Source organism: Simochromis diagramma, unplaced genomic scaffold (genome assembly GCF_900408965.1).
Source record: "Simochromis diagramma unplaced genomic scaffold, fSimDia1.1 OVJJ01000682.1, whole genome shotgun sequence".
NCBI classification, from domain to species: domain Eukaryota; kingdom Metazoa; phylum Chordata; class Actinopteri; order Cichliformes; family Cichlidae; genus Simochromis; species Simochromis diagramma.
The window spans coordinates 1,128,612-1,148,470 of record NW_024387359.1 but is presented as its reverse complement, the minus strand read 5'-3'; the positions used below and the strand labels follow the sequence as shown (position 1 = coordinate 1,148,470).

At 40.6% G+C, this 19,859-nt stretch overlaps 1 protein-coding gene across 3 annotated transcripts in view; it reads right to left on the bottom strand.

The window, feature by feature from the left end:
- Positions 1-1,796: 1,796 nt before the first annotated feature.
- The window catches only part of erbin (erbb2 interacting protein), a 48,288-nt gene continuing 30,225 nt past the window's right edge, over positions 1,797-19,859 (bottom strand). The window contains exons 10-26 of one of the 3 annotated variants that reach the window (XM_040007285.1): positions 18,463-18,535; positions 15,310-15,439; positions 15,112-15,227; positions 14,397-14,466; positions 12,931-13,030; positions 11,509-11,630; positions 11,071-11,244; positions 10,749-10,931; positions 10,557-10,674; positions 10,299-10,482; positions 8,695-10,207; positions 7,983-8,126; positions 6,143-6,199; positions 5,809-5,976; positions 4,957-5,049; positions 4,798-4,872; positions 1,797-4,703 (exon numbers count right to left, since the gene is read on the bottom strand). In XM_040007285.1, coding sequence (XP_039863219.1) covers positions 4,596-4,703; positions 4,798-4,872; positions 4,957-5,049; positions 5,809-5,976; positions 6,143-6,199; positions 7,983-8,126; positions 8,695-10,207; positions 10,299-10,482; positions 10,557-10,674; positions 10,749-10,931; positions 11,071-11,244; positions 11,509-11,630; positions 12,931-13,030; positions 14,397-14,466; positions 15,112-15,227; positions 15,310-15,439; positions 18,463-18,535 — 3,428 coding nt within the window. In that variant the 3' untranslated portion in view covers positions 1,797-4,595. The remainder of the gene's footprint in view (positions 4,704-4,797; positions 4,873-4,956; positions 5,050-5,808; positions 5,977-6,142; positions 6,200-7,982; positions 8,127-8,694; positions 10,208-10,298; positions 10,483-10,556; positions 10,675-10,748; positions 10,932-11,070; positions 11,245-11,508; positions 11,631-12,930; positions 13,031-14,396; positions 14,467-15,111; positions 15,228-15,309; positions 15,440-18,462; positions 18,536-19,859) is intronic. The other 2 variants (XM_040007286.1, XM_040007287.1) reach the window with 2 other exon arrangements.

Here is a 19,859-nt window from a genome sequence, read left to right as displayed (position 1 = left end):
GCCGAGATCGCCACAGCAATAATTAAATTAGAAAGTACTGAATATTAGTATCCACCGGGTAACAGATGAAGTTAAACGTTTGAAACACAACTTAAATGCAGATAGTGTGATTGTATACATCTTCAGAATTCATTAAAAACTTTTCGAGCTATTGTGTTTAAAGACACTAATGCACCCAAGTGCAACCAAAAACATAACCTTCAAAAAATAAACATGTTTGGCAATTTTGTTTTCATGAAGTCCGAACCTATATCTGTACAAAAGCATTAAAGAAGCATATATTTATGATGTCATTGTGTGTGTAATTGACATGACGTGTGAGATCCGCACACACACACACACACACACACATGTATTTATACTGTACAGTGAGGTCCACAGTCAAGATGTGAGTGAACTGCAGATTTTTACCGTTAATTCAATGGCTTTAACAAAAATTCTACATTGACTCTTTATGGATGACACTTTGATACACTGCACCCATTTTCAGAGGACAACTTTGACATCATTTTTAATATAAAGATTGTTTTTAATACTTGGATAAAAGTCCTGAAGTGTAGAAGCCACAGATGTTGCCACATCCTCCCTTGAGATGCTGCCAGGCTCTTACTGCAGCTGCCTTCAGTTAGTGGAAAGCATGCTATATTGTGCCGACATTTGGTGACACGCTCGGTCACTGAAGCGTCTTTGAATGGGAAAATCCTGGCTTGTGCTGCCATCCCACTAGTTTTGCAACTTGATCCTGCTGCTTGTGTCAGCAGTCACATCATCAGCAAACATCCGCTCTGCTAGATGATGTGATCTTCTTTGGCTCATGAGCTCTTCCCATCATTCTGGTACAAGTTATGTTGTTTTCATCTATCCAAAGAACAGTTTCCAGAACTGTGCTGACTCTTTTAGATGCTTTCTTACAAAATCTAATCGGACCTTCTTGTTTTTGATTGTAACCAGGTGTCTTCGGTGGTCTTTCTGGCCAGTGCATTTCTCAGTTTTAATAAAGTAACAGATTGCTGATTCGACCACTTCTAAAAAAAATTCTGTTAGGTTTTTTGGTCTAAAGATGGCCTCCTTCACTTGTATAGGTATCTCTTTGGACCCCATATTGAGTGGGTGGGGTGGCTGTAGCTTAGGTGCTAGAGCAGGTCACCTACTAATTGGAAAGGTGGTGGTTCCATCCTTGTCTGCTCCAGTCTGCATGCCAAATATTGGGCAACATACTAACCCCAAGTTGCTCACAGATGAATCTATCAGATTATGAATGCGTGTGAATGGTAGATAGAAGCACTTATATAGAGCATAGGAAGAAAAGTGCTTGTGTGTATGAGGTAAGTTGTGTAAAGCGCTATACAAGAACCAGTCCATTTACCAAGAGTTGTCAGATACAAGTTCAACAAATGGAATCAACTTAAACTTTTATCTGCTTAATTTGTCATTAAATAATGAGCCTCATGTGGCCATGAAGCAGTTTATCAACTGTCCAATTACTTCTGAGCCTTTTGAAAATGGAGCACTGACTACAAAAAAATAAGTTATTAGTTACGTTAGAATTGCACTAAAAATGTCAGGCAATGCAATCAATACTTTTGTTAAACCTACTCAATGTAAGCCAAAGGTCTGTACTTTAATGATACCGATTGTTTACCATCCCAGTGGATTTTAAACTGACGCAAAATTACTCCCCAAAAACTTAACAGTACAGTCTGTTATTTATGTAGTGATCCAGTTAATCTAATCCCAGTTTTGCATTCATCCTTTTATATAAACTCACAGGATAATAAAAGAAAACGACACAGAAATCTGTGTTAAACAGCATTAGTTTATTTTCCACAGGTTACTTCAGAAACAGGTAATTATGTACAAAATCTGGAATGTTGGATAAATGCATATCAATCATCGTCATGATCATCATCTCACCGTGACCATTTAGAAAGAGTAGCTATACATTAAAACTGGTGTCTCTGAATTGCAATTTATTGCTGGTTTTACAATCGCAAGTCACTAATGCCATTATGACCTCTTTTCTAAAACGTTTTAAGGGTATTTACAGTTTGATTAGGAAGGTCTGAAATCCAAAGAAGGCTGCTAAATAAATAAAACAGGAGCGTGAGAAACAAACCAACATGGATGAAGAAAGCATGAAAACAAGCTTGATCTCCCTAGATTGTCTACAATGTCAGACTTTATTTTTTATTTTTTTGCCATGATTATAAAGTGACCATTAACCATTTCCCATTAAAAGTCAGAGACAGAACAGAAAACCCACAAAATTAAAACAAATAAAATCAATAATCTCATCAGTGTGAAAACAAAAAACAAAAAACAGGTTGTGAGAAACTAAAAATGTCAGAAGCACATTATGTTGTCACTTTCCTGAAAACAAAAGTTGCCCAAACAAGACTGAATTTAAAAACTAAAATGGTACAGCTTCATTTAGATCAGCGTGATATTCTAAATATTATTTTATTAAAACGGATAAAAATGTCGTCAATTTCCACAGTGTTGTCATTTTGGTTTGTCAGTGCCACATGAATCAAATACTTTCCCCACTGTTGCCACGTACAAGAAGAGCCCAGCAGACGACTCCTAATCTAATCGGCCGTCGTGAGTCGAGGGGATGCTTCTTGTTCAAACAAGAACAAGAACATTGTTAAAATGCAATTTATATTGTACAACTCAGTGGTCACAAATGTGCGGCTGCAAATGAGGCATTCACTGTCCCAATCAGAGTCTAGTTTTTTACGCTGACGACAATGCTTTAAAAACCACAATTTTCCTTCGGTGACGAACATTACAAATGTTTCGACCTACATTAAAACATTAGAAGACACGGTATGCTACGCAACACACGCTAAAACCTGCTCTTACACAACGCAGAGTTTTTGTTTGTTTTTTTTTAAATCTTTTTTTGAAACACTACCATATATTTATTTCCTGTGCCATTTCATTACAAAAAGATTCTTTTCACAATATAAAAAAATCATGTAAAATCATCAGGGAATACTAAAAGGTTGTGTTGTTTAAAAAAAAGAAGATTTTTTTTTTGTGTGAATGAAAATAAAGGCTTTAAATATTGCTTCTAAGCCATTATGCTGCAAACGTACTCAGGAGGTTGTGAATATGTGAGTATTGCTTGGGTTCTGGCGTCAAAGGTCCCCCCACCACCCTGTTCAAACAGTTCAAGGTCTATGGCACTTGACAACTGGTTTCTCCTAAATCTATTCTCTGTACAGCGAAGAAAATCCCCAAAACAAAACAAAAAGGTGATTAAAACAATGGCTAAACATTTTTATAGACACACAAGGCAACCTATGGTCCATTTAAAAAAAATAAAAAATTATAATAAAACTGCCAGATGTTGAAACCCTCTCAACTCACTGTCGGCTGCCTGAAAGAGGAAGCCCCTAAAAATAAAAATTAAAAACATGACTCAAGTCTCTCTTAAGATACCTCCTGCTTTTCTTTACCGTCTGTCCACGGTTTCTAAACTTGCTTTGGTTAAACTAGCATAACCTCCACATCGTCCTCCGCGTCAAACAGCTCCCATGATTCGAGAAATGCACCTAAAAACAAAGAAACAACTTCGATGTATCCATCTGCAGCAATCTACCTACTAACCAAATATGAATATTTCCCAATAATCTGTGTTTTTCTGTATTTTAAATGAAAGACTAGCAAAGCAGATTAACCAAACCCAACTATTATATGCCTCCAATTTCCTGTCCCATTATGTGATCGCATGCAGGGTGCATTTCTTCAGCTCCATTTATATTGCAGATTTCCACAATCCAATGTGGCAATGTGATATGCCCAGTTGGAGTGATGAGGTCAGGGATGAGCTGAAATAGTGAAGTGTCTGTATGATGGTGGGGATTCACAGGTTTGTGGAAGCAAACTGTTTGATCTTGCAAGAACAAAAAAAAAAAAAAAAAAAAAGGGATGGGGGTGGGGGGCATCTCTCCCACAAAAAACAAAGCCAAACGCCTCCTTGATCCACATTCGTCTCTACATAGCAAGCACGTAACACTGTCCTCCAGTTAAGATCGCAAGCAGACTGGAAAATGGTTTCAACATCTTAAGTAAAAAGAAAGAAAAGAAAAAAGGCAAACTGGATGGCAGAAGAGAAGGAGCTCTGCCCCCTAGTGGTCAGATTAATATCCATCTGCAGAAGTGAAATCAAACTCCTGATCCACTCATGACGAGTTTTGGGGTTTAAAAAAAGAAAAAAGAAAAAAAGATGACCTGTACAGAGACCACAGTAAGTGACGTCATATCTTCAGCTTCTTTTGTATATAAAAAAAAAAAAAAAAAAATTTATATATATATATATATATATATATATATATATATATATATATATTCCACAGTGATGGCCTTTTGAGGACTCGTACTTGCAGATGTTCTTCTGCTGTCTCACTTTGATCCACTACATTCAGTGGTTTTTTTTCCCCATTTAGTCAAGGCTCCCATGATCTCTACTATAAATAGTCCCGATAGGTAGCAATGGATCAGTTTCTGAGTACAAAAATATGACAAGTCAACGTATGCTTTTCAGTTCTTCTCCCATATGTCACACTCTATTTGAGGTCAGTTTCAGTCTATGCTTGGATTCCTCTTACGATAATCAAGTCCACAGTGTTTGGGAAAGTCTTCAGAAGGGACACTGCGTTCCCGTGATCGATATTTACAAAGCTATATCCGTTTGCCTGAGGAGGGAGAAGAAAACGGTAGATTAGATTATTGGTTAATATTCCAAAGACATTAATCTCAAAACACTGATTCCTACAGACAGCAGAATACCTGGATGATTTTATCCCCAGGCTGAAGAATTTTTGATGCCGGTCCTTCAGGTTGAACCCTTGTTACAAATATACCCTGAAATTATAACAATAAGATATAAAATCTTAGAAAAGAACTGACTTCTTTGCAAGAGGGGGACAAAATATGGTATTAATTTACATTGTCATCAGGACGAAAGGGGTTTCCCCGGCCTCCGATTCCTCCTGATATACTGAAACCCAGCTCAGGATTCTTCTCCACTTTCACACGGATCTGAAACACACCCACACACTTTCATTACGCATGATCACTGTTACGATACAATATATTGACATTAGTCGTAAAATTAAAGGAGAAAGTTTTCTCGACTTAAAGTGCCAGCTACGATAAATGTAAACGAAAGAAAGCTACTAAAATTCTGTTGGAGTGAACAAGAATATCAGGTTCTCAATGTCAGCGAACACCGAACTAATGTCAAGTGGCAGGGGAAGAACTAATGAAACCACCAGACAAGTACAGTCAGAGTCTACCATCACAGCTCAGAGAAGGTGCAGAAGTCTAGGTCACTTTCAGACCACATCAACTGCAATATGCTAAAAAGGTTAACATAGACTCTTTGAGTGTAATAACATCTGGCCTATTTAATGCAATTCAGCAGGCAGCTAGCGGTTAGCTTAGTTTACCATAAAGGATGAAGGAGAAACTAAATAAAACTGAAACGATAACCTGAGGCTCTACAGTTGGATTTTTACTGGACCGTCTCTGGTTGAGATCGCCAAGTTCAGACTTGTGGGAGTAGGAACAAGCTTAACTTGGAACAGCAGTGTAAGTTGCAAAAAAAGGGGCTGGCACAAGCTCAATATGGAATTTAGCCAGTCATCAAATCGGTCTGATATTCTTAAATGTCTGGGCCAGTCACGATGAGGCATAATGACAACACCTCAGCTAATGGAAAGAGGCTTCTCTAAGAAAATACGTCATTCCCTTAAATACTGAATCACATATTTCTTTGAGTAATAATCCATCCTTCACCTCTTGTTGGATGGGTTCAAGTGGAATTCGTGAAGGCCCCTGGGGCTGCTGGGAGACTTTGAGCATCAGGTAATCGATGAGCTGCTCTCTGGAAGGGTGACGTGCCATGGACGACTGGCTCATTGGAGGACGAGCCGAAGGACCCATCTGACCATTCATCAAAGGCACCTAAGAAATAATCACACACAATCAGCAGGTTTTATTGCTTGGAATTTCTATCCCTAATTCCCATGTAGCAAAACTATCAGTTTGAATGAATAGAAGATGCATAACATCTTGTTTACTCTAAACAAACTTGTATTTGCTAACCACAGTCTGGCGGTAGTAGACTTACTTTTCTGGCAGGGTCCAAAGTGTAGTTTTGCATCCCTTGGGGACCAAAAACATCATCCTGGATGGGAAGAAAGGAACGATTACCAACATTGCACTCAACCTCAATCCACTGAAATCGATTTGCAACCAGGGGTTAAAGTGGAGATTTGGCAAAAGTGGAAACCCTAAGATTGGGTGCAGCAGCCGTGCAGCATGGTAGAAAGACTTACTTTAGCTCTGTGAGCGCCAGCTGATTTCTTTGTGTGTACACACTGATCAACTGCTACTCTGATATTCGCTCTCTTTGTGGATTTAGCAAATATGACGATTATCCTTTCTCAAAATTATGATTTTAGAAAATAACAAGTAAAATTCCAATTTTTAGCTAATAAAATTTCACTTGCTGGGCAGTCCTTACCTTTGAAAATAATATTTCATCTTCCTCTCTTGTCCACACTAGCATGCCGCCCCCCCAGCCCGTCCATTTATGCACACTCTTCTTCTACATGACTTACTAGACGCTAAAGTACCTTGGCCACAACTTTACATCTGCACCCTGAACACATCACAAGGATGGGAAGAAAAAAGGATGTGTCGAAGGTGTAGGAGGGATGTCATTGTTTTCTTCTTGAGCAAGTATCTCCATGCAGTCAGCTGGAAGGACATGCCTATTGGATTTAAGGTGCTGGGACACCATTAGGGACTTGCCCACTTTAACCCCATTTGCAATCAAGGATAACAAAAAAACATCGATTACTGAGACTCTGGGATCACACAAGCTGTTGATTTAGAAGACACCACAGAGCGATCAACACACCAACTAAGACACGAAAAACTGAGATTAAAGTCTGCATAGCTTCTATTTAAACACCAAGCAGAATATAATTTGGAACATTAGCCACCAGGAGATGAGATGAATCTTGAATGTTAAGCAGTAAAGTGGTTACACAACACTCTCAGACAGCTTTAGTTTTGCCTCTACAGATCTAATACCCCCTTTCTAAATCATTTAGACACACACATTGACTACTTACCTTCCACAAACATAGCTTTCATCCCCCCCCACACACACCGTGAGAGGTTATGAAGCGATTCTGAAGTGATCAAAAGTTTGGATTGAAGAAGGTGGCAGACGAGCAAAAGAAGCATTTGAAGTGCAATTAAAGGAGAAGAAAATGAATGGTTTGTGAAATGCAAGAGCAACAAGGAAGACAGATGACGCACGGCGATATTGATTCTGATGTACAAGAGCCTGGTAGGTTTAAAAGGAGCTGCTTTGTACCATACTTAATATTCATGAATAAATGAAAGTAGACTTTTCTTAGAGAGAACAAAACAAAGTTTGTTTTCATGTTGTCCGATATTTTTTTCCTCACACAGCCTCTAAATTTTGTTAGGAAGCAGTTTCACCTTTGATTACTTCCAAATAATTTTTATCAAAATTCAGTATGAAATCATACTAATCTCATTCTACCACAGATGTAGTAAAGTTTATAAATGAGAAACCAAGTAAACCAACTAATGATGGTACAAATAAAGAAGGAGACCCCTTTTAAACAGCTCTACTTGTATTTAACCACAAAAAACAACACAAAAACCAGAATTCATCCATGTTTCACTCTGATATTTTAGGCACTAACAGAGATCATGGTCATGAAAATCATATGTTGGGAATGATATTTTCCCTTGCCTATAAAAGGACAAGTGAAACATAGCTTTCGAGTATCTGTGATCACTTCAACATTGGCCAGAGAAGGAAACAGACATTTCCTTCTCTTGTAAAGGATGTGAAACTTGCAGGAACTGGATACCCTGGCTTTAGTATGAGCTGCAGGAGCGATCTACGAGTTGACAGTACTCACACAGAAGCCCAGAGCTCCGTAGGGCTGTCCGTCCCTGACACTAAAGACCAGGGACCCTTGGCTGGCATGCATATCCCTACAGCTGCCGTAGTGAGACCAGCTCAGCGGAGCGTTATTGGAATTATAGGAGCGAGACAGCGCGTTCTGATGACACGGAACATCCAGCACCAACAAGTCAGTGGTGGCCATGCAATGCACCAAATGAGTGATGACATAATAAAAAACACACAACAAAGAGGTTTAAAGCATATACAGACAAACATGCAGTGAATCACGTATAGTTTGCATATAGCTGGGTTAGTAGGCTACATCTAAATAGCTGATTCACACAAACATTTAGGTTTTGGTTTGTTTCAGCAGGTTTTGAGGTGACTCAAAGTAGGTTTAGATCTTTATGGTGATTGCTTTCATTTATGTATTCTTTGCCTCTATTTGACACTACAGTCTTAAATTCTGTTTGCATTCAGAAGCACCAACAAAAACCAAAACTATGTGCAGAGTGAGATCCTGTTGTTTAAAGTGTCTTCCACCTAAAGAATATTAGGAGTTCATTTGTGGTCATGTTATGCTGGTGGGCTTTTATGGATGAACATAAACTTTTAACCCCTCCCTCCCAAAACACACACACACACACACACACACACACACACACACACACACACACACACACACGGATATCAAGCAGTTCTTTTTTCATAATAAAACTCTTTACCTTTTCCATCTTCTTGGCCTCGATGTGCCGCATCACCTGGTCTCTCCAGTCTACTGGAACCCTCCCTGCTCCCATTCCTCCCTGCATCTGTCCTGGCCCGTCGAGGAGTGAGTGCTCAGACTTCACCCTGGTGTTGGGCCTCTTGCTGGGGCTGCTGTGCTGGTAATTAAAATCGCTAACAGACATGGTCCGTTCTGGAAGCTCATGGGCCGGTGGCCTGCTGCTGTGAGGCCTGGAAGCTCCGGGTACATCGATGCTGTAAGTGCGAGCTGAGAGGGGCCTCTGCATGGCGTGACTCATTGCTAGTGGCCCTCTGGCGAGGGTGTGAATGTCCCTGTATGTCATGTAGTCTCCTTCGGACAACTGCATACGCCTTGGGTCAGACATGGAAGCTGTGGAGCTAGTGCTGCCTTGCCTCTGCAGGGTGCTGCTTCTAGGCTGGCCTGCAGCAGAATGAAGTCTCTCCATAGCCCACATCTCCCCAGAAGCTTTGGAAGCCATCGCAGGGCCTCTCTGCTGGGGCTGCAGAGGGTAAGGAGGCGCCTGATTACGGTTTGAGTAATTGGTGTTGGCTAGTGAGTGTGGAGGAGGAGCAGGATGGTAGCCTTGTTGCTCTGAAGCCATGGCTGTCCTCTGGCCCCAGAGACCCTCTTTAGACATGTCACTGTTTGTGTATTGTATGTTGTACTGAGGAGGAGGGATTCCCATGGCCATGCTGGAGGAGACTGGATGTCTGCTTGTGTTGGCAGGAAGCTTAGAAGAGGAGAGCAGGTCTGAAGAGGACGCAGAGGAGTTGGGGTAGACCAGGAGAGTCTGATCATTGAGCAACTGGCCGGCTGACTTGCTCCTGACTATGTTCTGGCCCTGAGCTCCTGGCCCTGGCCCGGCCCCTGCCACCCTAGTCCCCACTGAGTCATCATCTCCATCAAAGGAGTACAACCTCATGGCCCCTGTTTCTATGTTGCTGATGCTGTGAGACTTCAACACCTGCGGGGGATGGCACCTTTTCTCTGGAGACAGTTCCTCAGTGCTGCGAGATAGAGACATGTCACTGCAGGCTGTCACGCCTGTCGAGGCCACGTGCACAGCAGCTGTTTCTCCTCTCATCCCTAGGCTTTTATTCCCCAGACTATCGTTGCAGTCACCTGCCTGTCGATTTCCATTCTGTAAATGATCCATGTTATCGTAACCCTCTTTGCTGTCCACTTCCTCCTGAGCTAACGAACCATTCTTGCCTTTATCCAACTCATCCAGCTGAACCATGTTGTCAGTTGGCAGCTTGGTCACATTCATATTAATCTGGTCCCACTTGGTGTACGTGTCTCCCATACCATTGTTTATTCCCTTCTCAATGAAGGCCAGTCTGGCTTCCATGGACAGGTCGTAGTCTCCCATTTTTTCTGGTGGTGCCTGCTGGGTTTTTAAGAGGGCCTGGAGGGACGTTTCAGAGCCATTGCCATTATGGAGGAGAGGGGTGGTGTCTTTAGGCTGGTTCATATTCTCATCTTCTTGCCTGAAATGAGGACAAATACTGAAAGAGTAAAATAAGAGCAGGAGGAGCACTCCCCTCTTTAGTGTATATTACCATACGGAAAAGCACTAACCGGCTTTTTGGTAGGAAAGGCATCTTTGCCTCTCTCTCAGGTGTGCACAAAGAGTTGTCCTGGCTGCTGTCTGTGGTCAGAGACACAGAGTCTGACATGCGTGATGGAGATGAGCAGTTACTGTTGTTCTGGTTGCTGTTAGCCACGGTGTCATCCAGCAAAGAATCTGCATCTTTCCCATCGTCTGTTAGTCAGAAATTACTGTCAGTGTTCTGCATCCAGACATTTCAATTTTCACTTTAGATCCTTCATAGTTACCTTTTTTATCCTTACTTAGAGTCACTACTTTAGGCTGGTTGATGGAAATCTCAATAAGAGGGGGTCTGAGCTCTGCAATCTTCATCTCATCTTCTTCATCTGACAGCTCCTCAGAATCCTAAAGACAGAGGAAGCACTTTGTGTAACTGTGAGAAGTCCTAAAAATCTGAAGTACTGAATTATTTGGACTACCTCTAGTGTGTCCTCGTGGTTCATCATTGAGTCCTCTGAAGACTTGAGGGGGATTTTCTGGGAGCTGTAAGACTCAGAAGTGTCCTTTGCTTCGGGTGCAGAGAGATTTTGGCCACACACGTCGGCAGACACTTGGGCCTCCATGTTTGACGCTACACCATTGGGACAGGGGGCTTCAATCACCTGCACAAAAACAGTCCAGGTGATTAGTTATGCATTAAAACCTTATGGAGAGGTTAAAAAGGGAATTTAAATGAATCCAACAACAAGACACCAGAAATGAAAGAGGCTGGTTTCTTTCCAAGTGGAGCCCTTCACTGACCTTTACCCCCACATCCTGCACTCCAATGTGGTTTCTCTCAACAGGTTTTGCTTCTTTGCTGGACTCATCACTCGACTCATCCTCCTTGAGCCTGTGAGCCACCGACTGGGCTGTTTTCACCATGTTCTTCAGCTCGTCTGGGTATGGTGTAGGGTAGCGCTTCAGGTTTCCCTCCTACAACAGTTTGAATACACAGAGTTTAAAATTAAAGCTGACCAAAAATGGTAACATGATGAAATAAATAAGACTGCTTTCATGCTAGAGATGACAGGCTAAAGCAGAAATTACATCCCATTTTATAAGACCCCATCCCCGCAGAGGAGGAAACAAAGTGAAGATTTGTGTCCAAAAAAGCCCCTGCTGCTGCGGTAATTCGTGTCGCCATTGTTGTTTTTCCTTTTCCAATTATATAAGCAGTAACAAATGTGCAGCACTAACCCTCGGGGGCGTTTCTCTCTCATCTTTGTCCTCGTCACATTCGAAGGCCACCTGAGCTCGGTGCTTGCGTTGCTCCTCCCACAGAGTTGGATTAAAGCTCTCAGAGTCAGAGTTTGGAATGTCTGTGGGGAAAAATAAAAATGCCAGGCAGTGAATCAAAATTCGTTTTTTGAATTTTTCCCCCACCCAAATTAGGACTTTTTAATTCAACCTAAATCTGTCACATAATAAATGTGACCACAAGATGGCGCAAAGGAAACACGAGGAACGCCAATAAACTGAAGGGAGCTGTGGAGGAACTTGAAAATTGGGAGTTAACCCAAAAAACTCCAAAAGAACCAAACAGGGCTGTTAAACCCTAGAACTGATGTTGCAATAAATTCCTTTTCTATGATGGCATCCAAAAATTCCAAGAGAATATTTTGCTACTATGTACTAATCTTCAGTATGAATACTCCACCGTAAACGCAAAGAAGCAAGTTTGTGGTTAATCGGTAATGAAAAAACATGAAAGATTCAACTCAGTCTCTCTGTTTCACCATAACTCCTGTACGACTTGCCTGAAATGAAACAAGCAGACAATTAGACGCTGTGAAATATTTGTGAAGGTGTCAATCAGTGTGGTTTTCCTGTTGTAAAAAGCTTACTGCTCTCGATTTAGCAATAGAGAGACTAAGTGTGAAGGTGTGTAGTAGAATTTTCTGATAAGAGATCCCATTTGACTAATTCTCTGACAACATCAGCTCAAAAGATTACATACACAACTGTAGCTCACTTCACAACACCCCACAGCGTGAAGTCACAGTGAACCTGCTGAGTCACCTGCTGTGTACTCTCCATATCAACAAGTTGTAAAACATGTTAACTGCAGTCAGGCTGTGAATACTTCCAGCTTCCAAGCAAAAGAAAAGACTTGATCGGAAACAAGCCCTAGCTAATAAACACGGCAAATGATGTAAAGCCCGCCACAGGGCCGTAACTGTTCAGGCTGTGACAGAAATCCCCGACGTCTCAAAAAAGACTCGTGACCATTTCAGTAGCTCAAGCACGCCGACCACGAACCACTAATTACTCTAAAGTAAAGATACAACCACTGTCAGTGTGAGCTGTCTGCTGTAAAAGGAAACCAAACAAACAGGTGCTTGACAAGAAGACGATGGCTAGTGTTTCCCCTGCTTCAGTCTCAGATAACAAGGTCTTTTATAAAATATGCATTTAGGGATCCTTGTAGGTCATCAAACTTTGTGAGGGTAACACAATATAGTCTTCTTAACACCTAAGAATGTCCATGAGAATTTAGGGTTTATGTCAGTGCTAGTAGTACTTAGTCCTGATGCTGAAACCCAGGTGGGTGAGTGAAGTGTTTGATAGTCTGCCACTTACAGCTTGGAAATGTATATCAAACAAAGAGCAGTTACTCACATTCCTCAATCCTAATTTGCTGGGGGAACATGTAGTTGGTCAGCACTGTTTTCTGAGTCTCTGGATCTTCCTCTTTCTGGAGTGGGATCAGGGGTTTTGACTGTGTGGACAAAATATGGGGTTGAGTGCCATGTAAAATCAGCAGTTCTTTGACAAATACATGGGACATCAAAAACGTAAATATGGAAGAGAACACTTAACCGCAGGGGAAAATAACACATCACAAGATGGAGCCGTGATAAATTCAACCCGTCTTCTACACAGCTATTTCACGACTTTCTTCACTTCTAATTTGCCTTCACATTACTTTAACACATCTGGGTGCCTCTTCCTGTCATCCATTCGTTGATGAGGCTGCTCTAAGCTTGCCTTAGGCCCCCGTCTGCATTGTTGCACCTGTCCAACTGCATCCATGTGTCTTAGTGTTGATGTAGCTGTTGCAGACTGCCTGTCTTCGCAGTGTCCTTGTTAGGAGTTATTTAGGTAGGAATGTGATTGTGGAAAGATATAAGGACCACAAAGTTTTAGAGATTTTATTCATTACAAATCAGACAGTTTATATAAGAGCAGGACAGCAGTGATGGATGCTGTGTGGATGACTCTACATCTTCTCTCTGCAGCATTCTCAAACAGCTGCAGTTTCCTGGGGACAATTTGTTAAGGCACCCAAACAGAACCTTGGGACAGTCTAGCCAGGAGAGGGGAAAAGGCATGAATAATTGATTTGAGAATGCAGTCAGAGTCAGACTGTAATTTGGAAATAAGCTGAACAAAAGCCAACACACTGAATCCACAGTGTCCCACAGAGTGTTCTCCATCTTTTCGTTGCCTCTGTATACTGACAATATGACCAGGTCAAGTATTCCTTTACCATAGAAAGTCACCCTGCTGTGACAAATTGGGATTATAAGCCTTTTGCTCTCATGTGAGCCGACCAGACATTTCCTGTTAAGAAGTCCAAATTTCATGCACCTCAACTTGCCTGGTAATTTTGAACACCACTTTAATTCTGTCTGGCTGCTGCAGTCTCAACAGATTTACACATTCAGTGGTCAAGGTTTCTTGTCTAGATTGCCACTCAAATAACCATTAAGGGGGCATTTTCTGAGAATCATTAGGATCCTTTTAAATTTGAAATACAGAATGACCCAAATGTGTTGATCAAGCAATACAGAGGTTCTTTATAATAAAAGTGTTACTGGTGCTTCAACCTCTTTAGCTGTAAATGAACTTGTGCCAGAAACCTCTACTCTGTTTTAAAGACTGGTCATCCAATCTGACCTGCATTAGATCAGATGTCCTGGAAGTGGTTAGATGTACCTTCCTGCGAGCTACCAGGAAGGCTTCTTGATTTACAGCTGAATTTTTAGTGCGAGTCACAGACGCTCCTGCTTTTGCTGTTCCCATCTGACACCTCTGAACCCAGAGGCCTTATTGTTTTATGCCTAATACTTGTGCAGTCTTACCTGATTTTCAGACAGCCACATTGCAGTCAGCTCAGTCAGTTTGGTGAAACTGTACGGAAGATTCTTCAACCTGAAGTAGAACAAAAAACCAAAAAAACAAAACTCAGTCACCAAAACGCTTAAAACTGCTTTCCTGGGCGAGTTTAAAAAAAGTCAATTTAATTCATTTTGTCAGGCAAATTTGATCTAAGCAGGCCGACTATAAAAGAGAAGCCTGGAAAATGTCCCTTTTTTCTTAAAAAAGGAAACGATCAAGACCTTACCCTTTTTTCATTCTAATAAGCCTTCATCACAATACTGTAATCAGCAGGTCCAATTTCAAACTCCACATTTGAAAATAAGCGTAAGACAAGACATTTGATTGCTTTTATTAACTGGTAGCTTTACATAGTGAAGGAATCACTGCTTTTAAAATGTCCTGGATTTAAAGTACGTAAAATTGATTATATATTATTTAATTTTATCAACTGATCTAACAATTGTTTTGTCAGTTATGTTGTGTAATTCTGATAAAATCTGGAACAAAATGTGTAGATTTCATAGTTAACACCTTGTTTAGTCTGAACAAAGTAAATAATTGCAAATAGATCTGATGCACAACAAAAACAGAAGACTACAGCAATTTCGTGTTTGGATTTAGATAATATTTAAAATCAGGCCAGAGTTTCTAAAAAATATAAAAAAAATAAAAATACAACAAGCAGAGAAGGCTCACTTGTTGTTGCTGAGGTTGACGACTTTGAGCTTTTGCATGTCGCCCATCTCCTCGGGCAAAGACTCCAGCTTGTTGGAATGTAGAAACAGCACAGTTGCCCTCTTCCAGTTGCCCATCTGTGAAGCGAGCACACCAATGACTCTCACTGCAGACAGTGAACACACGGATTAAAATCTCCAAACCGATGCGCACACTCACCTCGGGTGGAAGCTGGGCAAGGAAGTTGTGATCTGCAGCAAAGGTGCGCATATTGACACACTGGCCAATGGTGGCTGGCAACGCTTCAATCTCATTGAAACTGCAATCCAGCTCATCAATGCATGTCAACCTGATGCAGAGAGACATGGCAAAAATCCACTTTAATGGCAGTTTTTTTGCAGTTAAATTGCCAAGAAGTTACCACCAGCAGTCAGACACTTACAAACAAAGAAATACTGAACATACTGCTGCAATGGAGAACACCAATACATTTTTTATTAAATTTCGTTTTTGCTCATCTCCGATTGGACATCTGTATGTCCACACACACACACACACACACACACACACACACACACACACACACACACACACACACACACACACACGCCAGTATAACTTGAGACCTATTTATTAAATACAGTAAACGTGTTTATCTAATTTATGTAAATTATATCAATGCGCGCAATCAGGGATTAGACTGTGTGTGACGTGGTGAACTTATTTCTGCGGTCCTTTGCACAGTCACATATCCTACACTGTTTGCAGAGACAGAAAATTAGGTTGAGATTGTGGCTCAAGAGTTGGGAGTTCGCCTTGTAATCGGAAGGTTGCCGGTTCGAGCCCCGGCTTGGACAGTCTCGGTCGTTGTGTCCTTGGGCAAAACACTTCACCCGTTGCCTACTGGTGGTGGTCAGAGGGCCCGGTGGCGCCAGTGTCCGGCAGCCTTGCCTCTGTCAGTGCGCCCCAGGGTGGCTGTGGCTACAATGTAGCTGCCATCACCAGTGTGTGAATGGGTGCGTGAATGGGTGGATGACTGGATATGTAAAGCGCTTTGGGGTCCTTAGGGACTAGTAAAGCGCTATACAAATACAGGCCATTTACCATTTGAGATGGGTTAGGGAAAGAAGGATGATATGGTAGGATCTAGAGGTGGGAATCACCATACATCCCACGATACGATATTATTGCAATTTTTTAAAATATTTTGCGATATTCAGATTCTGTACATAAAGGTAAACTTTATCAATATTCATTTTATCTAATATCAAAGTCTCGCACTCAGTCTTTCTCTCATTTCAGTTTTATTGTTGACAAACTGAACGGTTTGTATTAGTCTAGTCCAACTTAACTGAATGCAACCATCTGGTACAATTATAGCTATTCTGAACTATGCAATTTATGAAAACTATGCAGCCCCTTCAGCAACTGAAGAATTTGAAAGTAAATTAAAACAAAATATAATTTTACATTAAATACAAAAGTTTAACTTAATTAAAATAAAACATGTCTTAAATTTAGTTTATTGCTGCCAAAAAAAAGTTGAACACATTTGGACAGTGAAGGAATGTCAGGATTCTTGCTCAGAAAAAGGATCAACATGCTCTGAAGTCAGAGCATGTTCCAGTCCACAAAAACTTTTTTTGTAACAAAAATATCGATTTCTGCTGTCCCTGTATCGATACATTATTAGCAAGCAAAATATCACGATACTACACAGTATCGATTTTTCCCCCCACCCCTAGTAGGATCCCTGTCTGTGGTACATTATTGTTCCTACGTGCTACAATTTCTTTGCTCTCTGGTTGCAACATCAATTTGTTAACAGGTGAAAAAGCCATTAACACCACCAAGTGGGCAGGTACTAAATTAAGATCATCTTAGCTCTAAACTGCCACAGACAGTCATAACAGGGTGGGAAATATTTAAGAAGATTACCAAGAGCAACATCAACTCCAAAGGAACGGCCAATGGACAGGGCTTCAATAACAATATTAAGATTTGTAGCTAAGCAAGCTATTACTTACTAGAAAGCTCAGGATGGCTGAAGGATGTTAAGCAGACAGCCATGTAATGTCTAGGATGTTAGCACAAGATTCACTTGGAGTTTTGCTCTTTCTGAAAAAGCTCTTTCAGACGGCAGCTGCTGGGCTTCAAACACATGCTGAAGAAACTGAACGCAGCGCTGCTACCACATTTAGGTGGCTCTTTTTGTTAAGCATACTAACATGCATCTGGTTTCATTGCTTACAACCGTCAGTGCATTCTGATCTCTTTAAATTCTTCACAGAGACTATTAAATAATGAACAGCTAAGTAACTAAATAAGAAAAGCTCTGATCAACTTTGGATCAAAGTTACTGTACAGTGACGGTGAAACAAAAATAGACTGATGCAAATGCAAATCTCAAATATTTCATGGGACATCCTTTAAGCGGAATTTTGCTGAGTGAAAAATGTAAATGCACGCTGGGTTTCATATTAATGCAAAGCAGCCCCACGTCCAGAAAGCTCATATGCTACAGTACCATGAAACGCCACAAGGATCTGACGCCTGTCTACTAAAAATACACCAGGGAAACAAAAAAACCCCAGTGGACAAGTGGCGAAGTAAAACGAAACCAGCTACATATAAATGGGGGAGGAAATGAGCTTGCTTAAACTAAAACCCTTGCATGGGATTAAGCTAAACCATAGGCTTTGTCACATAATCTACGTCAAAGTACATAAGGCGGCACATTCTAACATAAGGGGCAATTGAGGGTGTTTGAAAACAGTAATAAAAAACTGCACAGATACAATTGTTTTTATCAGGTAATGTAGATTTGTCTTTCTCATGGATGTTGGAGGGGACGGATTAAAAAAATAAAAGCATGGATTAAATGGAACCTAATCTTTGTCAACTGTGTGTCAATGATTCAGAGTAGAAAGAGGATCAGCGTGTGGACCTGGCTCGGTACTCAGCAGCTGGCGACTGAGGGTTTACCTGTATACATTAGACAGAAAAACCTCTGAATAGTAACACAGGATTTCATATCATTACTGCCTATGAGGGTCATGAGACCAGTGTTTACCAGCAGCCCTTCCACACTGAAGCAAATGGATGAACTGTCCTTAAATCGCTATGGCAGATTCAAAGACTTGACATTCATAACCATTCTTTATAGCCATAGCCATTACTAAGCTACCAATCATCAGCGCGAGACCAAAACAAACCGAGCAGGGGTTGCATTCTCTTTAATGGGGATATTTACTTTTTCCAGAAAAACGTTTTATCAGATCAATGGATTCCAGATATAAAAAAAACGACACAATAATCCACTGAGCTCAGGGTTTACTCTGCTGTTATCAAATCTATTGCTGTGATGCTCACCCTCCAATGGAATCTGGCAAGTACATCAGCTGATTTTCATCCACTTTCAGTGCAGTCAGTTTCTTCAGGGTGCCTTTAAAAAAAAAAAGGAACAGAGAGCTAGGATCAGGAAGGCGTCGACAACAGCTCAGATCAGTTATTGACTATCACTTGCTGGTACGCAGCAAAGAGGAAGATCCATTACACACCAGTTAATTAGATTCATTCATACTGTCAATACAGTAATGGCTATAGCAGTCGTCATCAACCATGATTTCAACAGCAGTGTTTGCATGAATTTAAAGGATTTTATTAGTCTTGTTTTTTGCAAAAGGGATGGGAGTAAGTATGCCATTCAAAATTATGACTGTCAATAAATACTATAAATGTAGCTTTACAATTTATTTCGAAAAATAGGCACCTATTTGTCAAAATTAACATTTGAAAAAGGGGGAAAAAAAGTAGCCAACACAATTGTCAGCTGTCTGTCACCCAGTCGCACAGAGAAGTTGTCGGGCTCTGCACTGCTGAGGGTTAATGGGGCAGCATCACTGCCACTGACACGTTCTGTTTGGGAGATTTTCCTTCCTACTGTCGCCAACTACTTGCTTATAGGGGGTGATCTGACTGTTGGGGTTTCTCCCTATTATTGTAGGGTCTTTATCTTTATAAATAACCTTGAGGTGAATGTTGTTATGATTTGGTGCTATATAAATAAAACTGAATTGAAATCGAATGGAATGGGGTTCATTGGTTTCATAGCAATTGGCAGCAACCTCCACCAAGTGGCGCATGCATTTTCCAGATGGTTGCTAGCTGGTCTGTAGGTCTGTGCGACGGAGGCCTTAATGCTGAGTGAACTGTGTCCCTCATGGCTGGAAGAAAACTGCTGATCCAGGTTGCTTATTTTTAGGCTTGCCCAGAACATCCAATATAAGTCTACATTATTGAACTCAATGATTTTATTTTACAGAACTTTTAACTTCATGTTTAAATCATATTTACCTTTGTGAGCCAATGTGTCTGTCTTTACATTGGTTTAAAACCTGTGGAGTTTTGTTTTTTTTACACAAATAACTTTATTCTTAATATGTATAATATTAAATATCAGTTTCTTAATTTTTGAGCAATTTATTTATTTTTACTGGTCACTTAACAACTTGTCACAAATGTAACCCAAATTGAATATGGTGTTTTATTTCTATTTATCCACAAAGAAAAACAAAACAAAACGACGCAGTGAATCATAAATGAGTAAGCTGCATTGATATTGCTAAATGTTTCATACCCGTGACATGATTTTGAATACATGAGTAATTGGAACCTAATTCCTTAGAGATTAATAAGGGTTGGGTAAAAGCAATCCTGAGCTGTAGAAATATTTGAATAATTGTATTTCTTCTGTTACAGACATCACA